The following is a 23,964-nucleotide window of genomic DNA, read 5'->3' on the forward strand; positions in this document are numbered from 1 at the left end:
TACTAGCCGTAGGTTCTTGTTCGGAATCCTTGAGCATGAGGTCTAGACTCTAGATTGCCCCAAGTTGGCCCTCAATGGCAATAGGCCTTCGCGTTCCTTACCACCATGACATACCCCGGTCCGAGCTTTGCCTGGACTTGGGGATCCATGCTCTTGGCACACGTCTTTGCGTGCAGATAGCCTCCATCATCCCTCATAACCGAGCCCTAGGTACTATTTAATAGCCTAGACCTGTTATTAGCATGTAGCCCTATCCTTAGGTCTTTGCCTAGTTTAGCATTTGGTCTACATTAACCTCAATGAAGGTCAGCTAGACCTCATGCTTGCTAGCCCTGGCCTCTTGCCTGGGGTCCTATGAGCTCCTAAGCCCTAATGCGTAACCCTCAGCCTAGTTAATTTGGGCTGGGCCATCCCTTTAACAAAAGGTTGTCCAACCCGAGGTTAATAGTGGACTCATCCTAGTTAGGGATGTAACACTGGCCCACCAACATGATGGGTGCAAAATCAGGCTATAAAAGTCAACCTCCCCCCCTCAGTTCATCGTATGTCATTCTTTTCTACCTTGTTTACTAATAAATGCAGCAGCAGAGAGCATAGAGAAGCACGGTGGATGAAAATAAGGAAAATTTGGAGAACCTGATGGTGATAGGTAGAAGTAAATGGACAGTAACGGATGGAAGTAGCTGGACAGAACTGGATGGAATTCTTTGACATGATTGTGAGAGCACAAGTATCAAGTAACATTCAGCCTTCGCATTTTTCTTTATTTAAGTAAAGCAAATACTCCGCAGTAAGGGTCGTTTTGGCCTTTAAGACTCGGAGCAACGTCTTGTGTACACTGTTTTATACTTCATTTCATTGTTTTATCTATTCATTATATTGTTTGCTAATAAGTAAATGGCTTTTGCATGACTTACATGGCAACCTGTATGCAATTTGGTTTATGTAAGACATGAGATTTTATCCTCATTGATTTATTTAAACACCCATATATCTCCATAAACTTAACCTTCACCTAAGAAAATCTATGACCGTAGAAGGTGATTTGACTATGCCTAAACACATGCTACATAGAAAAAAAAAATTGAGAGGCATTTCATTTAAGACTAAAACCTAGTGTTGAGGTAATGGTAACTTAGCAAGTGACCAATTTTGGAACAAAATGACAAAGTGCATGATCTGATGTCACTTGTCATGGAAGAACTATAATGTGGTTTTATGGATATGTAAAATCTGAACCTTGAGTTGATTTTTCTAGAGGCCATGCAATCTTGACCTCCTTATGCTCTTGTAGCAACATGTGGGGTTTTCATTGGTTTAAAATTTTTTGGATGAAAAATTCAAGGATTTTAAGTAGGTGTCTGGGTCGTGCATGCGTAAGTGTTCCATGATCTTGCACTTAAGAATGATCTGATAGCCATTGATTGCATGGATCACCCCATGGTTACTTAAAGAGGCTAAATTCAATTGCATCTACATTGATGATGCCCTTTTCAAGTAGGTGTTTGTGTTGTCTTTACACTCGAACCATTGTTATACTGCATGTACTTTTATTACCATGCCAAAGGATCGTTTACCAATGGAGACCTATATTACCTCCCACTCTTTAAAAAAAAGAAACATACCACCAGTCTCATCGGTTTGAGATTAGAGGCAAGAATGGCCAACAGATCCCAAATGAGGAACACCTAGGAAGACACCCTTCTCAGTCCTTATGGTTTAATGACCGATAAGGCACTCGGGGCGTGTGCGTGCGCGCGTTCAAAGAGTTTTCTGTGACTTGCAAGGTCCAGATTTGAAAGTAGTTGGTCCATGCAACCCTCAAGGAGATTACGAGATCTAGAAACTTGTGGCATTGCTAGTGGGGCTTCTAAATCATTAAACGGTATGTTTGGCTCATTCTGGAAGTTTTGGCTCATGCTTTGTGCTAGGGGTGCCCTTCCATTTTCATGTAAAGTGAAATTAACACCTTTTTTGATTGTTTGAATGCAGCCTATCTTGGTTTACATGTCAAAGGTGGATGGAAAGTTTTTGTTCAGTCCTGTAAGCGTGAACTTCCTCACAGAATTGACAAAAGTTGCTTTCGCCATAATCATGCTGATTGTTCAGGTTCCTATGCTTTGTACTTTCTCCAATTTAATTTGTAAAGTGTACCTATAAAATCACATAAATTTGTGATTTGCACCTTCTTCTGGTTGGAGGATGGATATCATGGGGCTTTGGAATGTTGTCATCATGGCTTGGTTGTATTTGGGGGTTATTATGCCAGTGAGTTTAGTTCACCTATTTAACAATACCAAATACCACGGACTGTTTGGAACATTAGCTCCAGGGAAACAGCGAAAACATGAGATTTTTGAGTGCTTGCTGCCATTTTATGGGGTTTGAAGGTCGGAGGTGTGTTGCAGCCATTTTTATATGCCGACTGGTGTGTTTCAGCCATCCCTCCTTTGTCGTTTTCCCAACAACACCCACCATTTTGCGAAACCCCCATATTTTAGACTGATCTTAGCATCCCTTTCGTTCTTTCTTCTCACCAATCTCCTTTCCCCTAGTCTCTCTTCATATCCATGTGTTTATTCTCTCCCTCCTCCCCCTTATGGTACATCTCCCTTGCAGACCTGGTGTTTCCCTGTTTCAGCCCTTTCAAATTGCTGTTTCCCTTTCCTGTTTCCCATAACTATGTTCCTAGTTGTGGTTTGCTTAACGTTTCCCTTTCCCGTTTCCCATAACTATGTTCCTAGTTGTGGTTTGCTTAATTGCTTTTAAAACTAGTGCTTCAAGTCTAAAACTTGTATTGTTCCGACAATTAGCATAACAAATAAAATGGATCTAACTTGGATTTCTTGTGTTTCATTTGATAGCTATTTTCAATTGATCTTCTCATTGCTTGTATGTGGATGTTGATGTGCATGTATATAACAGGCTCGGAATCAAAGGCCAGGAGAAAAATCAATAGTCTCTCCTCCTAATATTATTCAGGTGAGGTGAATTTTTGGTTGCTATGTGAGATCACTTCTGTAGTGTTGGTAACAATGCTCCTACAAAATGAAAATGTGAGCACCCAAATTGGGTCTCAAAGAGAGTTCAAAACATGCCATTTTTGCAAAAACATTAGAATTCTTATTTGGATCCCTGCTCCCGAGGGTTTCCTGACGTAGAAAGATCTCACCAAGATCATCTACCCAAGTCTGTCAAGAACTTGATCCCTGGAGTTCAAGTACTTCCATGTCCGATCCTAAAAAGGCCCTGGATGTTGCTTTCCCCAATCACCTCTTGCATGTTGCCCTTGACGATCACAATAGCTCTCTGTCTCTCTCCTTCCTTTTTTAGTATACCTTGGACTCCCCATACCTGGATCTCTGCTAGCAAATGCCGAGTGCACTGAGAGAGCACGAGGAATGCTGAATTTAACGTAGGGCTCGATTCAGCTTTGTTTTTGGAGAAGCTGAAAATTTGCAGAGGGGTTTTGATGGTCTAAATGGGCTCCGATTCTGGAGTTCTTCGGCTCTACAACGATGGTGGCGGTGGTTGGAGCTGGCAGCTTAACTAGCAGATGGTTGCTGCTATGGCGGCGCTGGTGGAAATCCCCCAATCAAAAAATTGATTTGGGGGTTTGTTAATTCACACCTGGGCGAGTCTCCTGGCGAAATTGAAATAGTGGAGCACTGGGCAGAGCAGGCGGCTACTGTTGATTTCGTGGCAGCTACAGGCTGTTGCTGTAGATCCGTACGACGGGTAGCTAAGAGGCGGCTGCTGCTGCTGTAGATCTGAGTGGCGACCAGCGGATGGCGACTATGGGCATTGGGCAGGTGGGCTGCTGTGGGCGGCTGCAGGGCTGCAAGGCAACAGGGCGACTAGCTGATGGAGCTCTGATACTAGTGTTGGATGGGGTGGAACCTCCATGCACACACCTGCACACACGCACAAACACACACATGCAACTCGAACACAAAGAGAGACGTATGAGGCAAAACATGTTGGAAAGTGTACTCAATGATAATGATAACATGTAAAGTACAAAGTACTGATAGTCCTAAAGCTAAAATGCCCAACACACTAGAGTGTGTTCACACAGGGAAAAAACCCTTGCCGGCACAGGGTAAAAAGTGCCCATGTGTAAGACTGTTCACACTAGGACTTCCCGGAGGCCAAAGGTTAACAATTTCTAGGTTGACATATGACTTTCCCCAAAGAGGCTGCAAGAGCAGGTAATTGTTGTGCCCATTCAATAGGAAAGTGTTGCACTTCAACCCATACCAGGTAGCGATGCCTTATTACATCTTGATAATCTTTGTTCGGTGACCAAGGCAAAACATGCACCATCTGTTTCCCATACCAGAAGAATCATATAGTCTCGACATTTGCGGTCTCTAAAGAGTACCTCACAAAACCCCGTTGGCCCAATACACTCCTTCCACCACAGGACCTCTAAAATTTAAATATACCTTTAAGCCACTGTGCAATATCTTCACCTAAAGGCATTTTTCCCGGGAAGAAAATAACCAAAGCATGTTCGGAAATTTTTTTGACTGGCTCTACCACATCCTCTATAGGAATGTGGAATGCATGTGGGTTCACCTTCCCATCATCTTCAATTGTTAGAAAAGTCATCACCAAAAGCATCAGCAATAAAGCATTCCTCATCATTAAATACATTTTTATCCAAAGGAGCAACAAACTGCAATTTATGAAGCTTCTTATTGCAAAGACCATGACTGGCAGAACCTTTCTCCCTACAAGTATATACAACTGCATCATTTGGCTGAGATATTTCCATATCTGCTGAAAAGAAGACTGTAATTATAGGAGCTGAACCAGAGAACCCCACACACACATGCAAGAGGGTCGTACAGAGAAAAAAAGCGAGCAGCAGGAGATGAAACAGCGGCAAAGGGGAGAGAGCAGATCACAAGCAAGGGGTCGTGAGGCTTGCAAGAGAAGCGAGTAGGATCTGAGCGTCAGGTTGCATCAGATGCATCAGAGATATATCAGATGAGAGGCCAATAGGGCTGTCGTGCTCCCTCTTGATTCTGTCTCACAACACACACATGCGTGTGCGTTGCCGCATACAGCTGCAGCTGCACAGGAGACGGACGCAGGTCGCTTGAAGGTTGCACAGAGGGCGGTTGCTGTTGCAGGTCACTTTCGCTCTCCACACACAAACACACAACGATGACAACGATGACGACGACGACAACAACAACAACAACAACAACATTATTCCACGAGTATCTCTGGTCATGTTGCTGTGGGATTTTCAATACCACATGTACATGGTATATATGGGTCTTATTTTCATTTCATTTTCATACATGGAACTTTTGTAACACATGTTGGTCTCATAGACCCGTTGGGTCTTTTGTACAAGGTGATGGAATTTTTCTTTCTTTCTTTCTTCTCTCTATTTTTTCTAATTTCCTTGATCCCCAACTCCCCAACTCCCCAACTCCCAATTTTCCTAATTTGTCCAATTTCTCCCGATTATGTGATTCTCAAATCTCAGATTTTCCTGATTTTTTTGAGCTCCAAGTTCCCGAATTTCCCAAAAATCAATCATCCCTAATTTATCCGATTCCCCTAATTTACACTGATTCCCCATATTCCTAATTTTCCTTAATTCCAAGTTTCCCCAATTTCTCCACCCAATCGGTGTTAAAAATATCGACATTGAATGAAAGGTGGATATTTCGGGATACTGAATAATTTCCTTCGACCTCTGGGAATTTATTCCATGTGACTCGGCAGGGTAACCTAGCGAACGTGGGCCCGATGGCAAGTGTATTCTTGAGGAGTTGAGGTTTTGGACTTGCTATGGTTGTGGGCAGCTTATGGGTGGTTTGTCTGATTGGCGAACCTACTAGTCCCATGGAGTTGAGGTTGCGAGGGACCTAATAACTTGAATAGCTTATGGGTGGTTGTATTGTGGCCGATACCAAAAGCTTAGGTTGTGGAAGACATTGACAAATCGTAGTGGCTGTGGTCTAGGACATGGTGGTATCTTTCATCCCAGGATTTGTACGAGTTGGACTAGTCTCATGCTAGGGTGACCTTGAGGTTTGATCATTGTATCCAGTTGGAGAAAAACTAGCCATTGCACCTTAGACTTGTGTACCTAACATGGGTGTTACATGAGTGTCTTGGTGGTATGAGATGCCAAGGTCCAGTCTTAGAGAAAAACTAGCTGTTGCACCTTAGACTTGTGTACCTAACAGGGGTTTTACATGAGTGTCTTGTTGCTAGGTTGTATCAAGGTCCAGTCTTAGGGAAACTAGCCGTTGCACCTTAGACTTGTGTACCTAACAGGGGCTTTACATGAGTGTCTTGGTGGTATGGGATGCTGCCAAGGCCTATTGCATATGAGATCTCTTGATGCTTCTGTCTTTAAACTGGGATGCTCTATGCCTTTATGGATAGCTAACCTCAGCAGGTGACTGGGTGGGGTGTAGTTCCAATACATGGTGGACATCAAGATAACTGTCAGAATATGTGGCGGAGATGGAAACAAGATATGAAAATACTAGAGCAAGTGCACTGCAAAAAGAGAGAGAGAGAGAGAGAGAGAGAGAGAGAGAGAGAGAGAGAGAGAACAACATGTGGCCCTCCTTGAGTCGCTTTTAAAGGGCTTGCAGGCGTTCATGTTTACTGACTCTATGGATGCTGAAGTTGCGGATGCCATAGAATGGCTGAAAAAGGAGCTATCTAGGTTGCAGGAAGCACAATATGTTCGCTTTAAACTACTTGCACGTCTTGATGCTTTGCGGGATGCTAACTGTCAATCTCATCGCTTCTATGATAAGTTGCATCAAAAACATATGTGTGAGAATATTGTTAGGCTGATGGATGCCAAAGGTAACCTTGTTACTCAACCTTCTGAGGTTATTCAGCATTGCATCAGGTTTTATGAAGATTTGCTTGTCCCTCGAGAGGATGTCTCACCGGCTGTCCTGGCTGCAAGGGAGTCATTGTTTGCTGAAGTACGATATCAAGTTGACCCTGATGTGGCGGTTCAGCTTGATGCTCCTGTTACTCAAGGGGAAGTGGAAGCTGTTCTCTCCAAACTTCCCATGGGAAAGAGCCCTGGTTGGGATGGTTTGACAAATGAGTTTTTCCGAAAATATGTTGATCAGCTTGCAGAGCCTTTGACGCTTATTTGTCAAAGGGTTTGGGATGAGGGATATATGCCTGCCGATTGGAAGTTGGGCATACTTCGTTTGTTGCCCAAAGTCCCTTTGCCTACTTCTTTGGCTCAATGGCGCCCGATCTCACTTATGGGTATTATGTATAAAATCTTTACAAAGATTTTTGCCAATCGCTTGCAGAAGGTGCTTCCTACTCTTGTTCATCCATATCAATATGGATTTGTGCATGGCAGGAATATTTTGCATAATATTCTTAATGTTCAAATTGGAGTGGATTATGCCAAGGCAAAGAAGCAAGAGATTGTGATGGTGCAGCTGGATCTTGAAAAAGCTTTTGATCATGTCAGCTGGTCTTTCCTTTCTCAGTTAATGACAGCCATGGGCTTTGGTCCCAAAATGGCTAATTTGGTGCATTTACTTGGCTCTGGCTCTATCACGCGGATTATGCTCAATGGAGGACTTTCGGATGGTATTTCTCTCACCCGTTCTCTCCGGCAGGGCTGTCCTCTTAGCCCTCTTTTCTTTGCCATTGCCACTCATCCTATGTTATCTCGCCTAGATGCTATGGCATCGCATGGTGAAGTGGTTGGTTTGCATCTCCCTCATGGCAAGCAATTGGTTGCTCAAGCCCTTGCGGATGATACTTTTATGTTTCTCAGGGTCGAAAAAGCCAATATAGATCGAGCAATGGAAGCTTGGAATAATTTTGCATTGGCTTCTGGGCTGAAAATAAATTCATCAAAATCAGCCCTCATTGTATGCATGGAATTTGATCTTGAGGCATTAGGGTGGCAAGGCCGTGTGGTGCATACAGGAGACATTGTTCGTCATCTTGGATATCCGGTGGGTGTGGATGTGGACCCCCAAGCGCTTCTTGCTTGGATTTCTGCTCGGATCTCAGATAAATTTGTGTATTGGAAAGCTCAAGGGTGGCCTATGCATGTGAGGGTTAAGGTAGCTCAGGTTATTATGCTTAGCATGATTTCCTATTTTTTACCTTTGCTACCTTGGACGCACAAATCTCTCATCCGTTTGGTTGCTCCCATTCGGTTTATGCTGTGGAAGAGGCAAGGAAATATTATGGGTCAAACATGGATAGCTTGGAATCACATTACGACGCCCAAAAGAATGGGTGGGGCTGCTTTACTGGATGTCCGCTTGCATATGGTGGCGCGTAGGTGGGCGCTTTTTCAGGATATGTGTTTGCAAGAGCAGCCTTGGGTTTTCATGGCTCGTGACTTGATTGAGTTGGAGGGATTGTCACATGGGCGGACACGTGTGCAGGCTTCATGGTGGGACATTGTGAATGCGGCTCATCCTGTCCGTATTCGCTCATCACACATTTTATCGCATATTCTCATTTCTTGGCATGAAGTTCTACTGTTGGCTCGGTGGGATCCTGGTCATGAAAGACTACTTTTGAACTCTTTGCAGTTCGAAACATTTGTGGAGTCGCGTGTCATTGTTTGGCCAGACAGAGATGCTTCACGCATACGACTCAACCGCATGGTCAGGCTAGGCTTGGTTAGAATCCGAGATGCTGTGATACCTGGTCGTGACAGGCCATATTCATTTCGTCGTATTCGGTAGCACTTTAGGGTTCCTCGGACATTTCAGCCACTATGGGCTGACATCATGCATGCAGTTGAGCCTTTTACTCCATTGCCTCGGCCATCTGCAGATCAGCCTTGGCTTGATTGGGCACTATGTAAATCTGGTGACTTGATATCACTCTCAGCTAACCAGGTCTATCATAAGCTTGTATCAGAGAAAGATTGGGTTTCAGCCAAGGCCAATAAGGTGTGGGGATTGCACAAGTCTAAATCATGGTGGCAGAAAACTCTTATGCGTGGTTGGCAGTCTAAACTCCCTTACCAAGGTAAGGTTTTCATTTGGAGGATGTTGGTGGGAGGGTTACCTACACGGGATCAGCTGAGCCGTCGTAAAATTACACTGGCCTCTTGCTTCTTCTGCACGACATGCACTGAAACAGTTATGCATCTGTTCATGAGTTGTCCAGTGGCCCGTCAGATTTGGTCTTTTGTCTCTCGCGTTTGGGAGGCAGTAGAGAGGTCTACTGTTTCGGCTCATCAGTGGATATTTGGGATTTGTCCTCAAGTCATTACTTCAGACAGCCACCTTGTGATATTCCATTTCCTTAGATGGACAGGACTTTGGCATATTTGGACTACACGGATTGGGTTCATTTTTGATTCCTTGTCTGGAATACATGGGCACATTCTACGTATCCGCGGTTTGCTGCTTTGGCAGTTTTCTTCTCTTCTCTCAGCTCAGCTACTGGATGCAGATGTTATTTCCTTATGGTCTACGGCGGCTCGGCTGGCTCATCTTTGATGCTTCTATCTGGGATGCTTATTTGGCTAGGAGGCTTTCTTATTAGTGTACAGGTTTGCATGGTCATGATCCTTTAGAGGATCTTTTGTGGGGGTTTTGTTTGGGGCCATAGGTTCTGTGTGAGCCATGTGGCTGATGTACATTTTACATATAATATAAAACACCATTTCACGAAGAGAGAGAGAGAGAGAGAGAGAGAGAGAGAGAGAGAGAGAGAGAGAGAGAGAGAGAGAGAGAGAGATGAAATGAAATGAAATGTTATATTAACGTCTTCAAAAGGCCATAGTGACCTATGAGACCAAAAAGTTACATCATGGTGGATCTGATACAATGTCTGGATAAAAAACCAGAAAATGAAAAATAAAGATGATACTACTGGCACCTAGAAAATGAAACTGGAAGTGGAAGGTAAACACACAGAGAGAGAGAGAGAGAGAGAGAGAGAGAGAGAGAGAGAGAGAGAGAGAGAGAGATGAAATGATATATTAACGTCTTCAAAAGGCCAAAATGACCTATGAGACCAAAAAGGTTACAACAATTGGTGGATCTGATACAATGTCTGTGTAAGAAAAGCTAAAACAACTAAACAACTAACTGAAAACTGGTATAACAACTATGAGGAAAAGTAAGGTACTAGGAGCTCCTAATGGATAACATCTGGGAAGGAAAACTCCAGTAACAAAGGTAAGCATCATATACATCACTATCCAAAGATGTCTCTCATTGATCGGTGGCGGATATCCTCAATGTCCTCCATGGTGAGTACTCTGATTGGACGTCTCCCATGCCATGCTAGTATGGTCTTGATCCTTTGTTGTAGTCTCCGCCGGTGTCGAGATGGGCCTCTCATCTTGGGGCGCCTGGACCGCCCCAGCTCTATAGCCCGATCAATCAGTGTACCTCTAGTGCGGCTATACTCTGGGGCTAGCTGCAATGCCTACTGGCCTGACTGCTCAATCTCTGGTCGAAAGAAGTCTGTAATCTGCCTCTGTAGGTGTCTCTCCCTCTTTGATCCCCTCCTTCTCAAGTGACCCTCTCTATGTCTATGCAGCTCCAGCAAGTATAATCCGAGGCATCTCTGATCCTGGTATCTCATGACTCTGGAAAGTGGTCCGAAACCCTCTCTGAACAGGCAGTGAAAACGGCCTTAATATACTGGACAGTGACATATGTAATGTAACTCTGTCTTTGGCTCCATCTATCACAACTGACAAATCCTGGCCTCAGCTGGTACTCCTCTGAATCTGCCAGTCTCAATCTCTAGCTGGTGCGAGGATGTGCGCATCTGACCAATAGCACACCGTACCCCATGAGAAAGATGAGTATCCATGTAGCTCGGTCTAATCACAAACCCATCCTCCGTGAGCTGGAGAAGATCATCTCTATAGAAAGCCATCTTTGTACCAAGCTCGTGTGTCGGCTGTATCCATGTCCTCCTAGTGTCCAGCTGAGTCAAGTCCTGCCTGGTAAGTCTGGTAATCTCTGCCCGTGTGAGAGAGAGGGAGGGTGCATCCAGGGAGTATCGAAATGGAGGTAGCCTGTCCATACTAAAGCCATGCAGTTGGAACCAAGCTGTCATCTGTGCATACCAACATGATCCGTCTCCCTGTGATGCCAACTGTCGTGAAGACTCCAGGGCTAAGAGAGAGAGAGAGAGAAGCGTATAACTCTGCTATATACGCAAGAGAAAATCCCGAGAACAAGATACAATGTGTGGGGGGCAAAGGGGCCATTATATATGGCCCCAGAAGACCAGTCGGCCTGCTGAAAAGCAGCTGACAGCAGGTAGAAAAGTCCACGACCTGCTCCAACCTCCAATTGACCAGCATCTCTCAGTCGGTCAGCAGCAGAGGAAAGTCGGGAAGCAGCAGGGTTAGTCGGCCAGAATCTGGACTAGCCAACAAGCACAGGAGAGCCTTCCACACTTGGAAAAATAGGGAAAAATATGGAGAGTGGGGAAAAATGAGAAAACACCTAAATCGGGCGGGCACACCCACAATAGAGGCCCTAGTGTAAATATACTGACAGGAGATGATTGCTAACACCCCCTCTTAGCTCCTGGATGTGGAACCAACCCCAGTGAGCTTGAGTGCCGCTAGAGCATAGCCTGAGATAGAGACTTCGTGAAGAGGTCCACCGCACTGTCCTCCGTCGAACAGAACAGATGGTATACAACTCTCTAAAATATCAACCATGGGGCTAATGAGTATGGCCGAGAGGTCTCCCTCAGCTATGTCACGTGGAAAGGTAGCTCAATGGCGGTGGAGCATGTCTTGGATCTGGAGCTGATGAGGGGATCGTGGCCCATCCCTCCAAATTCATGAAGTGATGCTTTGACGTGTCTATGTTTTAAGCTTTCAAATTCATGAATCATTACTATGTGCATTTTTATATAATGGTCTCTAAATGCCGTAATTATATTAAAAAAATAATTTATAGCGAGGATTTTTGAAATTCTCGCTTTTTTAATTTTGGGATGAAACGTTTCTAGGTGAAACTTCAAAAACCTCGAAACTTCAAAAAAACTTGAAACGTTTCATGTAACTATGCTTGTTATAACTTATAATCTATGGAAGATTCTCCCATCTGCCACCTGGGACCTCCAATGGAGATTTAGCAGAGCGCCTACTCTTAAGACGTTTTTCTTTTCACTCAACGTTTCTAGCACTTTAAAACATAATCTTGGATGTCCTTGTTCATTTCTGGCCAGAAAAATTGCCTCTGCGGAAGAGCATAATCCAGGGTTTTGAGCTCTAGGATTATCATGACACTCAGAAGTTGGTGCTTGAGGTCATGATCCCCTAGTATATACACTCTTCCTTTGGATGTAAATGCCTTTGGGGCATTCACCATAATCATTCAATTAATGCCTTTGGGTGTTCGCATTGGCCACCCTGAGCATTGGTAAGCCCTCTAGACTCCCAACCATCCCCAGAAGAACCCCGTCAATACAGGACATGTAACAAGGTCTCTAAAGGTGTGCTCTTGTTGGTTGCCCTTGTGTCTCCTCATTATTTCACTTTGGCTTGGCACTGCCCAACATTCTGAAGAAAGGTGTGAGAGTGTTTACTATGGTCCTAATGTGATGTGGGGTGGAGGGTTTGCTATGGATGAGACAAGAGAGCATCATGGCCTGCAGCCTTTAGTCGAGAGATGTGAGATTGATTGCCCAAAAGGATGCTCCCATACATGGCTGCTGGTCTGACAAATGAGCCAAAGGGAAGAAAGGGCATTGGTGCTGAATCTGATTTGGTGTGCATGAGAGCATAAAGTGATGATATTATGGTGCTAGGTGCTATATGTCAAATCAATAGGTTTCAAGTCTCAACATTGTATCTCTTACTTATGAAGTCAATATCATGACTTTCTTGGCATTATAATTTAACATCAATTTACTACTTCTCTGCAGGCAGCACGGGCCAACTACCTTCTTGCTGTTCCAGCTTTTTTGTACGCAATCAACAATTACCTCAAGTTTGTCATGCAGGTATCCTATTTTCGACTTCGTTTGTTTTAGCTCTGATTTGGTCATATTGTTAGGAAGAAAGATAGTTTGTTCTAGGTCTGCTTCTGTGAGAGTGTTAGCCATGAGTAAAGCCAGGGCTAACTCTATCTGTATGGTTTGTTTTCTTCTAGGATTCAGGGTAGTTCTGTATTTTTGTGGCTATTTTTTAAATGAGCCATTTCTATAATAAAGTTCAAGCTCACAGTATATGCTAGTACAAATTCAGTACGGTGGCTAAATTATGGCTCTGTTTCAATTCAATGACTATTTTCCTATTTAATTCAGGATGTGAAGACGGTAAGTAGATAGTACAGTGCTGATATTGGCATTTTTGGTGTTGAAAGATAGTCCTTATTGGCTTGTATATACACCAACTATAAAGCAGGTCTTTCTAATAGAAAAGGAGGTTCTGATGAATCAATCCAATGAATGTTTTCACGGTTACGGAAAGATACAAAGTTTACAACTGCATGATTTGGAGTTTGATACATGGTGGCTAACGCATTGTTCATCTTGCAAGGCTTCTACCTCAGGCTGGGATTTTGTAGTCAATTTGTATTGCACATGCAGCATGTAATGATGAGGAGGATGTGGACGGTCTGTTTTGGGGTGCTCAGAGATTAGCACTTAGACTTTGAGTTTACTCGTGCTAGTTGTAGGTAAGGAGGTATCAACTCGATATCATACTTTGCTCTGGGTCGCAGTGGTTCATCCCCCCCAAACCCGCCACTTTCCCCCTTCCCCCTTTGTCTGCCTTGAGTGGGAGGGTGGCTAAAGGGTCGAGGATTGCGAGGTAACAGGGTTACTACCTATGTTGGCACTAGATCTCTACTTGGAATTGCTAATTAGCGGAGCTTCTACCTATTCTATACTTGGGTTCTCTACTTGGTGTTGGCAAGTGCAAGGACAGAGTAAGCACGGGATTCGGGTACAGAATTAAAATCAAATCGCTATGAATGAATGGGACATGATTGCAAAAGTAAATCTATATTATAACCGGAAGTACATCGACAAAAGTTCGAAGTTGAATCCCAAAATTAGGCAAACAGAGTAATGTTTACAAAACGATCCTCTAACTTTTATATAGCATTTTACAATGCGTGCTGGCAGTTGACAGCTGTAAAGTGCAGCTTAGTATCTTGGACTCCATGGCATCTTTATTATTTTTTCACTCTCATTCTCGTTCCTCATCCTGCTTGGGCTTCTTCTTCTTCTTCAAGTTCCAACATATGATCTGGTTGGTGGTGGGAGTCTTGATTTGCCGGATATTCAGTTCCTTGTCTGTGCAGCTCGCCATACGTGCTCAGTAGCCGGCTTCCACCTATAGAAGTATTACTTCTTGCTCAGACATCAAACAGAGCTTTCACCTCAACCCGGTGACTTTCAAAAGAGGGTAAAAGGTTATGGCTGAGATTACTGAAGCTCGTGAAAGTACACGTGTATGTAAGTGGGGAATGTGTCCAGGCTAGCAAAGCATGGAAGTAGTTAATGGCTGCCGTGCAATGTTTCTGGGGTCATAGTGGGGATTAAAGAGTTTGAGCAGTTTGAACACTCTGCAATGTGCACTTATGCTGTTTATTGATTGCATACCTCAATTTTATGCAATCAACAAACGTATTTACACTTCTTTTTGCTTTAAAAAAAACAGTAAATGGTGCGTGCTTGTTAAATTACTGCTTGTGTAATTGTTCCATATAATTTTTTTGAGTAAATGTTAAGGGCATGCTCTTGACATTTTTATTCCTCCCTCTTTGTGACATCTATTCTTCAAATAAAAACTGCATAAGAGGGAGTGCTCTTATATTAACCCTTAATTTTTACATATTTGCAGCTTTATTTCAATCCAGCAACAACAAAGATGCTTAGCAACTTGAAGGCAGGGCTCAGTTTCTGTTATCAAGTTATTTGGGTGGCGATGATCTAATGTTATATCATTGTGTCACATTTGTTGACTTGGCACTCCTCACGTTTGAAGCTTATTGTTTTGGTTTATTTGCAGGTTCTTATGATAGCCTTGCTGCTGAAATTCATAATGAGGCGGCACTTCAGTGTGATGCAGGTGTGTTGGGGTGCTGCTTATCCTACCGCTTGCATTGTGCTACATCTAAATAAGGATTACTATGAGTTGTACTTTTATCTTCTTCCTTCATGTGGCTGAACCGACCTTTTAGCTTCCTTATTTTCTCTATTTAAATGACCCCAATGCATGTAGGAAATTCCTCTGCTATTTTGAAAGCACTTTAATGGGTGTTAGGGTAGAATGCTGCATGCATAATTGTCTCTGCAGATGCATGTGGGTATAGTGCACTAGGGCTAGATAGGAAGATAAAAAAAAAGGCTCAGTGTCATTCTTGGAAAGGGAAGAACGATGAGGACAGTGTGAACAGTGAACATAGGTAGTTTCATATGGGATGTAACTACCACCCTGAGGTATCATGCACTGTTCATAGTCAGCAGGAGATAATACAAAGGGAGAGAGAAATTGACATCAGCAGGCTGCGTCATAATACCAGTCCTACAAATGTGATTAGTACATCACATAAAGGCAAAGAGAAAGTGGTTGAGCCCCTTAGTATGCCTGACATTTCTGCAGGGCATTCTCATGTTGATGGAGAGTCTAGTGGCTCAGAGATGAGCCTTGATGAGGATCTTGGGATACCAGCTATGAGAACACATGGTGTAAAGAAGGCTATGGAAGCCATGAATGCAAAGCTGCGAAGATCTGGAAGAGTGAAGAATCTTGTGCAGAGGTTTACCTATGATGGTTATGTGAAACATCACTATGCATACATGGCAAAAGTTGTGCAGGTTGTAGAGCCCACATGCATTGATGAGGCTGTTGGAAATGGAGTTGGGAGAAATCTATGGATGAGGAGATGGATGCACTATATGGAAATGAGACTTGGGATTTAGTACAATTGCCTGAAGGCAAGAAAGCCATTGGATGCACATAACAGTGATGGAAGCATAAGCAGGTACAAGACTAGATTGGTAGCCAAAGGATATGCGCAGACATATGGCATTGATTATGAGGAAACTTTCAGCCTAGTTGCCAAGATGGAAACAGTGAGAGTTGTGATAGCAGTGGCTGCGTCAAAGCAATGGTCTTTACATCAGATGGATGTAAAGAATGCATTCTTGCATGGGGATTTGCAGGAAGAGGTATATATGTTGCAGCCACCTGGTTATGAGGATGTGAGTCACCCCGAGCATGTTTACAAGTTGAAGAAAGCCTTGTATGGCTTAAAACAAGCACCAAGAGCATGGTCTGACAAGATTTCTGAATATTTTGTCACTATTGGCTTTCATGTAGCCAATGCAGATTTCTCGGTGTATGTGAGACACAGTGATAGAGGGGTTGTACTTGTTGTCATCTATGTAGATGACCTGATCATTACGAGGGACCATGATGCAGAGATCTTTGATGTAAAGATAATGCTTAGACAGAAGTTGAGATGAAGAATCTAGGGGAGCTCAGATATTTCTGGGCATTGAGGTGATTAGGTCACCACATGGTATTGGATTACTGCAGAGACAGTATGGCTTGGACATGTTGTCCAAGTATGGTATGACAGGCTGTAAGCCTATCTCAGTGCCATTGGATCAGAATCGCAAGTTGAGTGTAGATTCAGGAGAGATTTTGGAGGATCCTACTATGTATAGGCGCATAGTAGGAAGCTTGATCTACATGACGATCACCAGGCCAGATTTGAGCTATGCTGTTGGGTTGGTGAGTCAGTTTATGCAGGTTCCTCGGAAGCCGCATTTGGATGCATTGAGATGCATAATGAGGTATGTGAGGCCTACTTTGCATTGTGGACTATTTTATGAAACTGGGACAGAGATATGTGTACATGGGTACACAGATGCTGATTGGACTGGTAGTATCTCAGATAGAAGATCTACTAGTGGCTTTATGTTTTCTTTTGGGAGTGTTGCTGTAACTTGGAGCAGCAAGAAGCAGTCTACGGTTGCTCTATCTAGTACAGAGGCCGAGTACAGAGGTGCTGCTATGGCAGCATGTGAGGTAGCTTGGTTGAGAAAGCTACTTGCAGATTTGGGTCTATCAGTGGATAGACAAGCTGTCATTTTCTGTGACAACATTAGCAGTATACAGTTGGCCAGGAACCTAGTTTTTCATGCTCCCACGAAGCATATAGAGGTCCACTACCATTTTGTCAGAGAGAAGGTTTTAGCAGGAGACGTTGACCTTGTTTATGTCAGTACGCAGGATCACGTTGTTGACATTTTCACCAAAGCATTGGGGGGCTTCGCTTGGTGTACGTGAGATGGAGTTGAGCTCGAGGGAGAGTGTTGAGATATCGAGCTCATCTAGTGAGGCCGTGGACATTGATGACCCGCCTTGGGGATAGGTCCCACACTTACACCACTGGCATGGTTGGTGAGATCATGGGTGATATGCGGCTAGTGGGATGATAGGCGGTGTGACAGCCATTCTAGAGAGTGGCATAGTTATAACACCAGCTCATTTAGTTGGGTTCACACTATAGAGAACCCTAGTATGTATTTGGTTGAGTACCTTTTCATATTGTGTGTACTCTTATCTTTGTATATGGTGTGTTGAGTGTTGTGTGAAGAAAAAGAAGATTTTCAGCCTCTCACCTTGTGTGTTCTCTTTTAGGGTTTTGTGAGTGTGTGTGTGCTTGCAAGAGCTCAAGCTCTCTTCTCCCCTGCATCTTTTCAGCTGTGAGCTCTAATCTAAAGAGGACAAAAGAGGGTATATGTGAATGTAATTAACGCAAAATACAAAGCTAGTTAATAGGCCTGGCCAACTTGCTAATTTATTTGGTATACTTGTTATCTGAATAGGACCCCCTCTCTTCATTTAAATTACCTTCTACAAGCGTTTTGTGTACTAGAGAGAGAGAGAGAGAGAGAGAGAGAGAGAGAGAGAGAGAGAGTTGTATTAACGTCTTGAAAAGAAAATGACCTATGGGACCCAAAGGTTACATCATATCCATGAGGTACATAATCCTGGGTACAAAATAGTAATAAAGAAAGATAACAAAAATCTAGAACTTTAAAATCTGATCTAGGTACATGAGCAGAGAGCTCTCATATCGCCCTAATACATCCCTCATGGGTCGCTGTGACATGGTGCTCAATGTGGTAAAACTGAGCTGGCGCAAGGTGGTCCTACGATGATGGGAGATGATGGCCTAGATCTTCCTGTGGGTGGTGGCGTGGCCATGGGCGAGGGCCATGGGGTCTGGGGCGTCGGGCTCTGCATAACTCAGTGACTTTGTCGAGTGTCACACCTCTCAGCCAAGCTCCTACACTAGCCTGTGGTCTGGGTATGATGGGTGGATCGGCCCTCGTAGTGCTGGTATGGAAGAAGTCAGTGAGAGCTCTCTGTGCTGGTCCTTGAGCAAGTACAACTGATCTGAATCTTCTTAAGGACTCCCTGTGTCTGCGGAGCTCTAGAAGAAAAAGTCCCAGGCATCTCTGATCCGGGAAGTCCATGATCCTGGAAAGTGGTCCGAACCCAGCTCGGAAGAGGTAGTGGAACCTCCCCCGAATCTCATAGTACACAAGGCATCGGCATATGTAATGTTCCTTTGTCTCGGGCTCTGTGTGACAGAGCTGGCATATCCTGTCCTCTGGTGTGGCCGCCCTAGGCCCATATCTGGCAGTCTCCACACTCAGCTGGTGGGACGAGGTGCGGATCTGGCCGATCGCACATCTCACCCCAAAGGATAGGTGTATGTCCATGTAGCGTGGATGGATGATGAACCCATCCTCTGTCAAGCATAGGAGTGGACGACTAGGTGAACTCCATGTCCTCTGAGTATCCAGTCTGACAATGTCCTTCTTGATAACCCTGTTCCGCCGTGTGAAACTGAGAGAAAATGATGGGGCCTCTATGCTGTATTGGAAGGGGGGGAGTGCCTCCTTCTGCATACCATACCGTGCATGCCAAACCAAGTGCCTACTTGTGCATACAAGCACTGTGTATCTCCCTCAAGTGTCAACTGTCTCGAGGACTCTAGGGCTAGCCGGGGGTATCTGTCAAGTGGAAGCTCCCATAGCCTATGCCAGTATGTCACTGTCTGGAATAGAACCTCTGTGACTATCGGTGCAGCGCCCATCTCTGCCCGCACAATCTCATGTGGCACTAATGGTTTACTCCTAATCATGCGTGAGATCATCGCCACTAGGGGCCTCTCCATCGGCTTCCACCCATCATATACCTCCTCTGCATCTGTCTCGGCCGGCTCTCTCCTATGTCTCCTCCTGTGGTATAAGCTAGGACCCTAGATGGGGGCACCATACAGTAGTGCAGGTGTAACTAGAGTATCAAATAGCCAAAGCTTCGTCCTCGGCTCCTGAAACTGTATCTGTGAGCATTGCCTCTCTAGCGAGCCAAGGGCTGCATATCCCCTCGTCAATCTAGCGTCGGCCGCCTTCCGCATTGAGAACTGAGGTCCAACAAAAGTGATCCCAAGGTATACGTATGAGGTAACACACTCCACAGGCTCTCCACTGTATGTAAACTGTACTGCAGATCTAGTTATCCATTGTGAGGAGGTGTTAAAGATCATGACCTTGGTCTTTCCAAGGTTCACAATAAAGTCTCGGTCCTCGCAAAAGGCCCGTAATGCATCCAAATGCCTATGCAGCCCCTCTGGTGAATCAGAAATAAGAACAATATCATCGGCATACAAGAGGATCGGTATCAAGACTCCTCCAAATGTGCTCCTGGTCCTCCCTGTCGTAATCCGAGATCCCGTCAATGTATAGACCAAATAGAGTAGAAGACAAGGGGCAGCCCTGCTTCACCGCGATAGTGCTGTGTATGATCTCTGAGTCACCTCCTGGAGCCCGTACTCTGCCTGTGGACTCATAGAGTAAAATGATCCCCCACAGCATCTGTGGCACTCCCATATCCTGCAGTCTCTTGATCAGTCTGGCCCGTGGGATAGTGTCAAAAGCTTTGCGGAAATCCACAAAGCAGTAGTATATCCATTGCCCGGGAGCTCTCCCCTCCTCAATGATCCCCCGTAGTGTAAAGATATGATCTAGTGTGGAGTGTCCTCTCTTGAAGCTTGCCTGCCCCGGTGCTTTGAGTCTCTGCTCCTCGGACCATCTACTAAACTCATGCTCCAAAATCGAACCATAAATCTTGGCCAAGGTGTGACCAATCATGATAGCCCTATAGTTGTTGGGGTCCATGGGGTCACCTGCTTTCAAGATGGGTACAATAGTATTCGATGACCAGCTGACGGGGAAGCCTTCACATAAAGCCTTGTTAAACATGTGAACCAGTAAAGGGGCTAGCGTGTCTCTGGCGTGGGAGAAATGCTTGGTGAGGAGTCCATCATGATCTTGTGCTCTCCTAGTCTGCATCCTGTCAATAGCATCTCTCACCATGCTGAGGTGAAAGAAGGAAGAGTGTGGGGGACGAGGTTCGGGTGGCTGCTTGGGGACACGGTAGAGAGAGGTGGCATAGGTGTGCTAGGTGCTGGGTGAAGTAATCGGAGTTGGAAGGCGATGATCCTGGAAGATCCTCCAGGCCTCCTTACAGTCCCTTCCAAGAAATAGCTGGTATAGCTCCTGCTCAAGCCTTGCTAGGTAGGCTCTCTTCTTTCTCTGTGTGAGACGTCGAAAGATCACTTGCGCCTGCTGGTGAGTGGTGGATCCTAGTGCCATCTCCCGATGTAGACGGGCTCGGGTATCACGACATTCCTCGTCGTACCAGCTATTCTGTGGGACAATCCCTCCTGGTGATGTAGGGGTGGCTCTGGAGTGTGGGAAGGCGGCTGGAGCGGACGTATGGAGGGTGGCTGAGAGGTGTGTAGTAAGCTCATCAAGTGGGATGTGGGGGTCGAGGTCGGAGAGGATGCGGTAGACGTGATCATAATAGATGGAAGAGGTCTCTCTGGTGAAGTGGTATCTCGGATGGTGATGGGGCAAAGCAGGTGGTTGCATGGTGTATCGGCATGTGAGTGAGAAGGCCAGGTATGCATGGTCGGTTGCAACACCGATGGGGCGAGGAGAGATGGTAAACTCCGAAATGAGTGGGATCCCATTAGGTAGTCCACTGTACTAGCTCCATGTCCGAAGGGGTAGGAGGTGAAGGAGTTGGATCTAGGCCATCTAGCCAGGCCATTATAAATGGCTAGCCTATGAGCCCCGCCGAGGGCTAAGAGATACTCTCCATAGTCTGTGCGGGCTGCTATATCCTGTGATGTCCGCTCCAGATCTGTACCCATCGTGTCAATCTCCTGGTACATGGGATCATCTGTCTCAAATAAGGGTACCTGTGCACCTGCGGTGCGGGCATTGAAGTCTCCAGCCAGGAGGATGTCCCCTAGATTGGAAAACTTCATAATGTCACCATAAAGGGACAGGTACGGGGACCATAGTCACAAGGGACGGGGGACGGGGACGGGACGGGGGACGGCCATAAGTAGGGAACGGGGACGGGGGAGGGAACGGCACTCAAAAAATACTTTTTTAAAGTTTTTCTACTCCACACTTATTCTACTTTGGAAGTACATCAAAATGAGCACAAATTTACACTAAAATGGTAAGCTTTTGAGTCATATTAACAAAATACGCCAATCAAAGAGTGAAGGCATTGACGGTTGAGGAGGATGCTATGGTTGAAGATGGCTTGAGCCTTGAGCAATGAGAGAGAGAGAGAGAGAGAGAGAGAGAGAGAGAGAGAGACTGAGAGTCTAGATAGTAGAGAGTAGAGCCTTGTGTGAGAGGCTTGGAAGTTGGAAGTTACTAAGTTAGAAGAAGCTTGAGGGAGAGAGTAGATACACTCATAGAGTGTAGCTTGAGGCTTGAGGCTTGAGGCTTGAGGCTTGAGGGAGAGAGACTAGAGAGAGTAGATACACTCATAGAGTGTAGCTTGAGGCTTGAGGCTTGAAAGTTGAGAGAGAGAGTTGCTTGAACTTTGAAAACTTGAAGGGGTGTGTATGTGCTTGTAGCCTTGTAGCCTTGTTCTTATATAGATATTAGATAGGCAAGAGAGAGAGGCAAGGGCAAGACTCCAGAGAGAGAGAGAGGCAAGGGCCAAGCCTCAAGGGCCAAGGCCCAAGGCCCAAGGCCCCAAGGCTCAAGCCTAAAGGCCAAGCCTCAAGGCAAGAGCGAGGCAAGGGCCAAGGGCCAAGGCCCAAGCCTCAAAGGCTCAAGGCCTCGCCAAATGGCTAGAAACGGCCAAGGCAAACGGCTAGAAATGGCAAAAAAAAACCAGTCTGACTGCGTGCAACGGCTCCCAGCCGTCCCCGTTCCTACTGCCGTCCCCTTCACCGTCCCTTGTGAGGGACGCCTACTGTGCACGTCCTCTCCTCATGTAGGATATCCTCAGCTCTGCTAGTCTCTACTTTGAGGAGGTGGGAGGATACCCTGAGCTGGCCGATCGTGATACGCATAGCATGTGACTTGTGTATCTGTATGTATCCCATTATCTCAAAGAAACCATCCTCGAAGAGTCTCAAGAAGTGATCTTTGTAGAACCCACACTTCTTACCAATCTCTGACGGAGACACCCATGTCTGGTGTATGTGTAGCCTGAGTAGATCTAACCGGATGATCCAGTTGATCTCATGTCGTGAGAGATCAAGGTAGGGGGAATCCAGGCTATATCGAAACGGGGGGAGACCGTCCATCTCTATGCCATGTGCATGAGACCATTCGACTACCTCAGAGTACCATGCATGTGTCGGTAATGATGGTGGTTGTGTGACGTGTCGCTGAGGAGGAGGGCAGTCCAGCTCGTCTCAATCGCTCCCTCTCCCTCTTGCAGTATAATTGCATAGAGGACTCTAGTGCTAGGCGTGGGAGGCGATCTTTGTCAAGCGTGTATACATGTTGAATATAAGTGACAATTTGAAAAAGGGCATCTTTAACTAGTGGGACCACCCCAAACTCTGCATGCAGAATGCCATGTGGTAGAGATGGCTTGCTTTCAATCATGCGTGACAACATCATCACTTGTAGCTTCTCTATGCTCCTCGAGTGATCCTTCCCTAGGCCTGGCCCCCAAAAGGCTGCACCATACATAGCCACTGGTCGTACTAAAGTATCAAAGAACCAGCACTTAGTGAGAGGTTCTTGGAAATGTGCCTGGAAACATTGTCTCTCCATATGGGCTAGGGAGGCATGCCCCCTCGCAAGTCGGTTAGTGGCAGCTGTGGTCATGCAAAACAAAAGGCCTGTAAAAGTAACTCCTAGATACACATACTTCTGCACAATCTCCAGTGGGACATCTCTATATATGAAAGAAAATTGTGAGGCGATTGCATAAGATGTGTTGAAGACTATAACCTTGGTTTTTCCCAAATCGACCATAAGGTCTCTCCTTGCAAAATCTGTCCAATGCATTTAAGTGTTTCTGTAAACCCTCGGCTGAATTTGAGATCAAGACAATGTCGTCAGCATATAGTAATATGGGCACTACTGTCTGAGCCAATGGTGAACCTCTCCCTCCGGAACTATCCACAAATACTGCGATCTCATCAATGTATAGGCCAAAGAGTGTAGGGGAGAGTGGGCAGCCTTGCTTAACCCCAATAGTGCTACTTATATCTCTTCAGGTCCCACCGGGTGCACGTACTCGGCCGAGTATTGCCTCATATAGTGCCATCACACCCCATATCATCTCATGTGAGAACTGGAGCTCCTGCAAGCATCCTATGAGATGGGATCGAGGGACGGAGTCAAAGGCTCTGCGGAATCCACAAAGCAACAATACACACGTCTCTTTGAAGACCTCGCCTTCTCTATGATAGCCCGTAAAGTAAAGATATTGTCCAGCGTGGAGAAGTTTCTCTTGAAGCTTGCTTGGCCTGATGCTTTGTTTCCCATCCTCTTTGCCATAGAGCTGATCATGTCCTCTAGTATTGCCCCATAGATTTTGGCCATTGTGTGACCAATCATGATAGTCTTGTAGTTACCTGGGTTTGTGGGATCTCCTGCTTTGTGGATGGG

The 23,964-nt window shown here is 45.2% G+C and overlaps 1 protein-coding gene across 1 annotated transcript in view; it reads left to right on the plus strand.

Moving 5' to 3' along the window:
• Positions 1–23,964, plus strand: part of LOC147632626 (CMP-sialic acid transporter 5-like) — a 65,706-nt gene that overhangs the window by 20,007 nt on the left and 21,735 nt on the right. The window contains exons 2-6 of the mRNA XM_086807427.1: positions 1,993–2,109; positions 2,926–2,982; positions 12,907–12,984; positions 14,834–14,878; positions 15,002–15,061. Of these exons, the coding sequence (XP_086663553.1) occupies positions 1,993–2,109; positions 2,926–2,982; positions 12,907–12,984; positions 14,834–14,878; positions 15,002–15,061 (357 nt within the window). The remainder of the gene's footprint in view (positions 1–1,992; positions 2,110–2,925; positions 2,983–12,906; positions 12,985–14,833; positions 14,879–15,001; positions 15,062–23,964) is intronic.

This window comes from Cibotium barometz, chromosome 13 (assembly GCF_041138505.1).
Source record: "Cibotium barometz isolate CiBa-2024 chromosome 13, ASM4113850v1, whole genome shotgun sequence".
Classification (NCBI taxonomy): domain Eukaryota; kingdom Viridiplantae; phylum Streptophyta; class Polypodiopsida; order Cyatheales; family Cibotiaceae; genus Cibotium; species Cibotium barometz.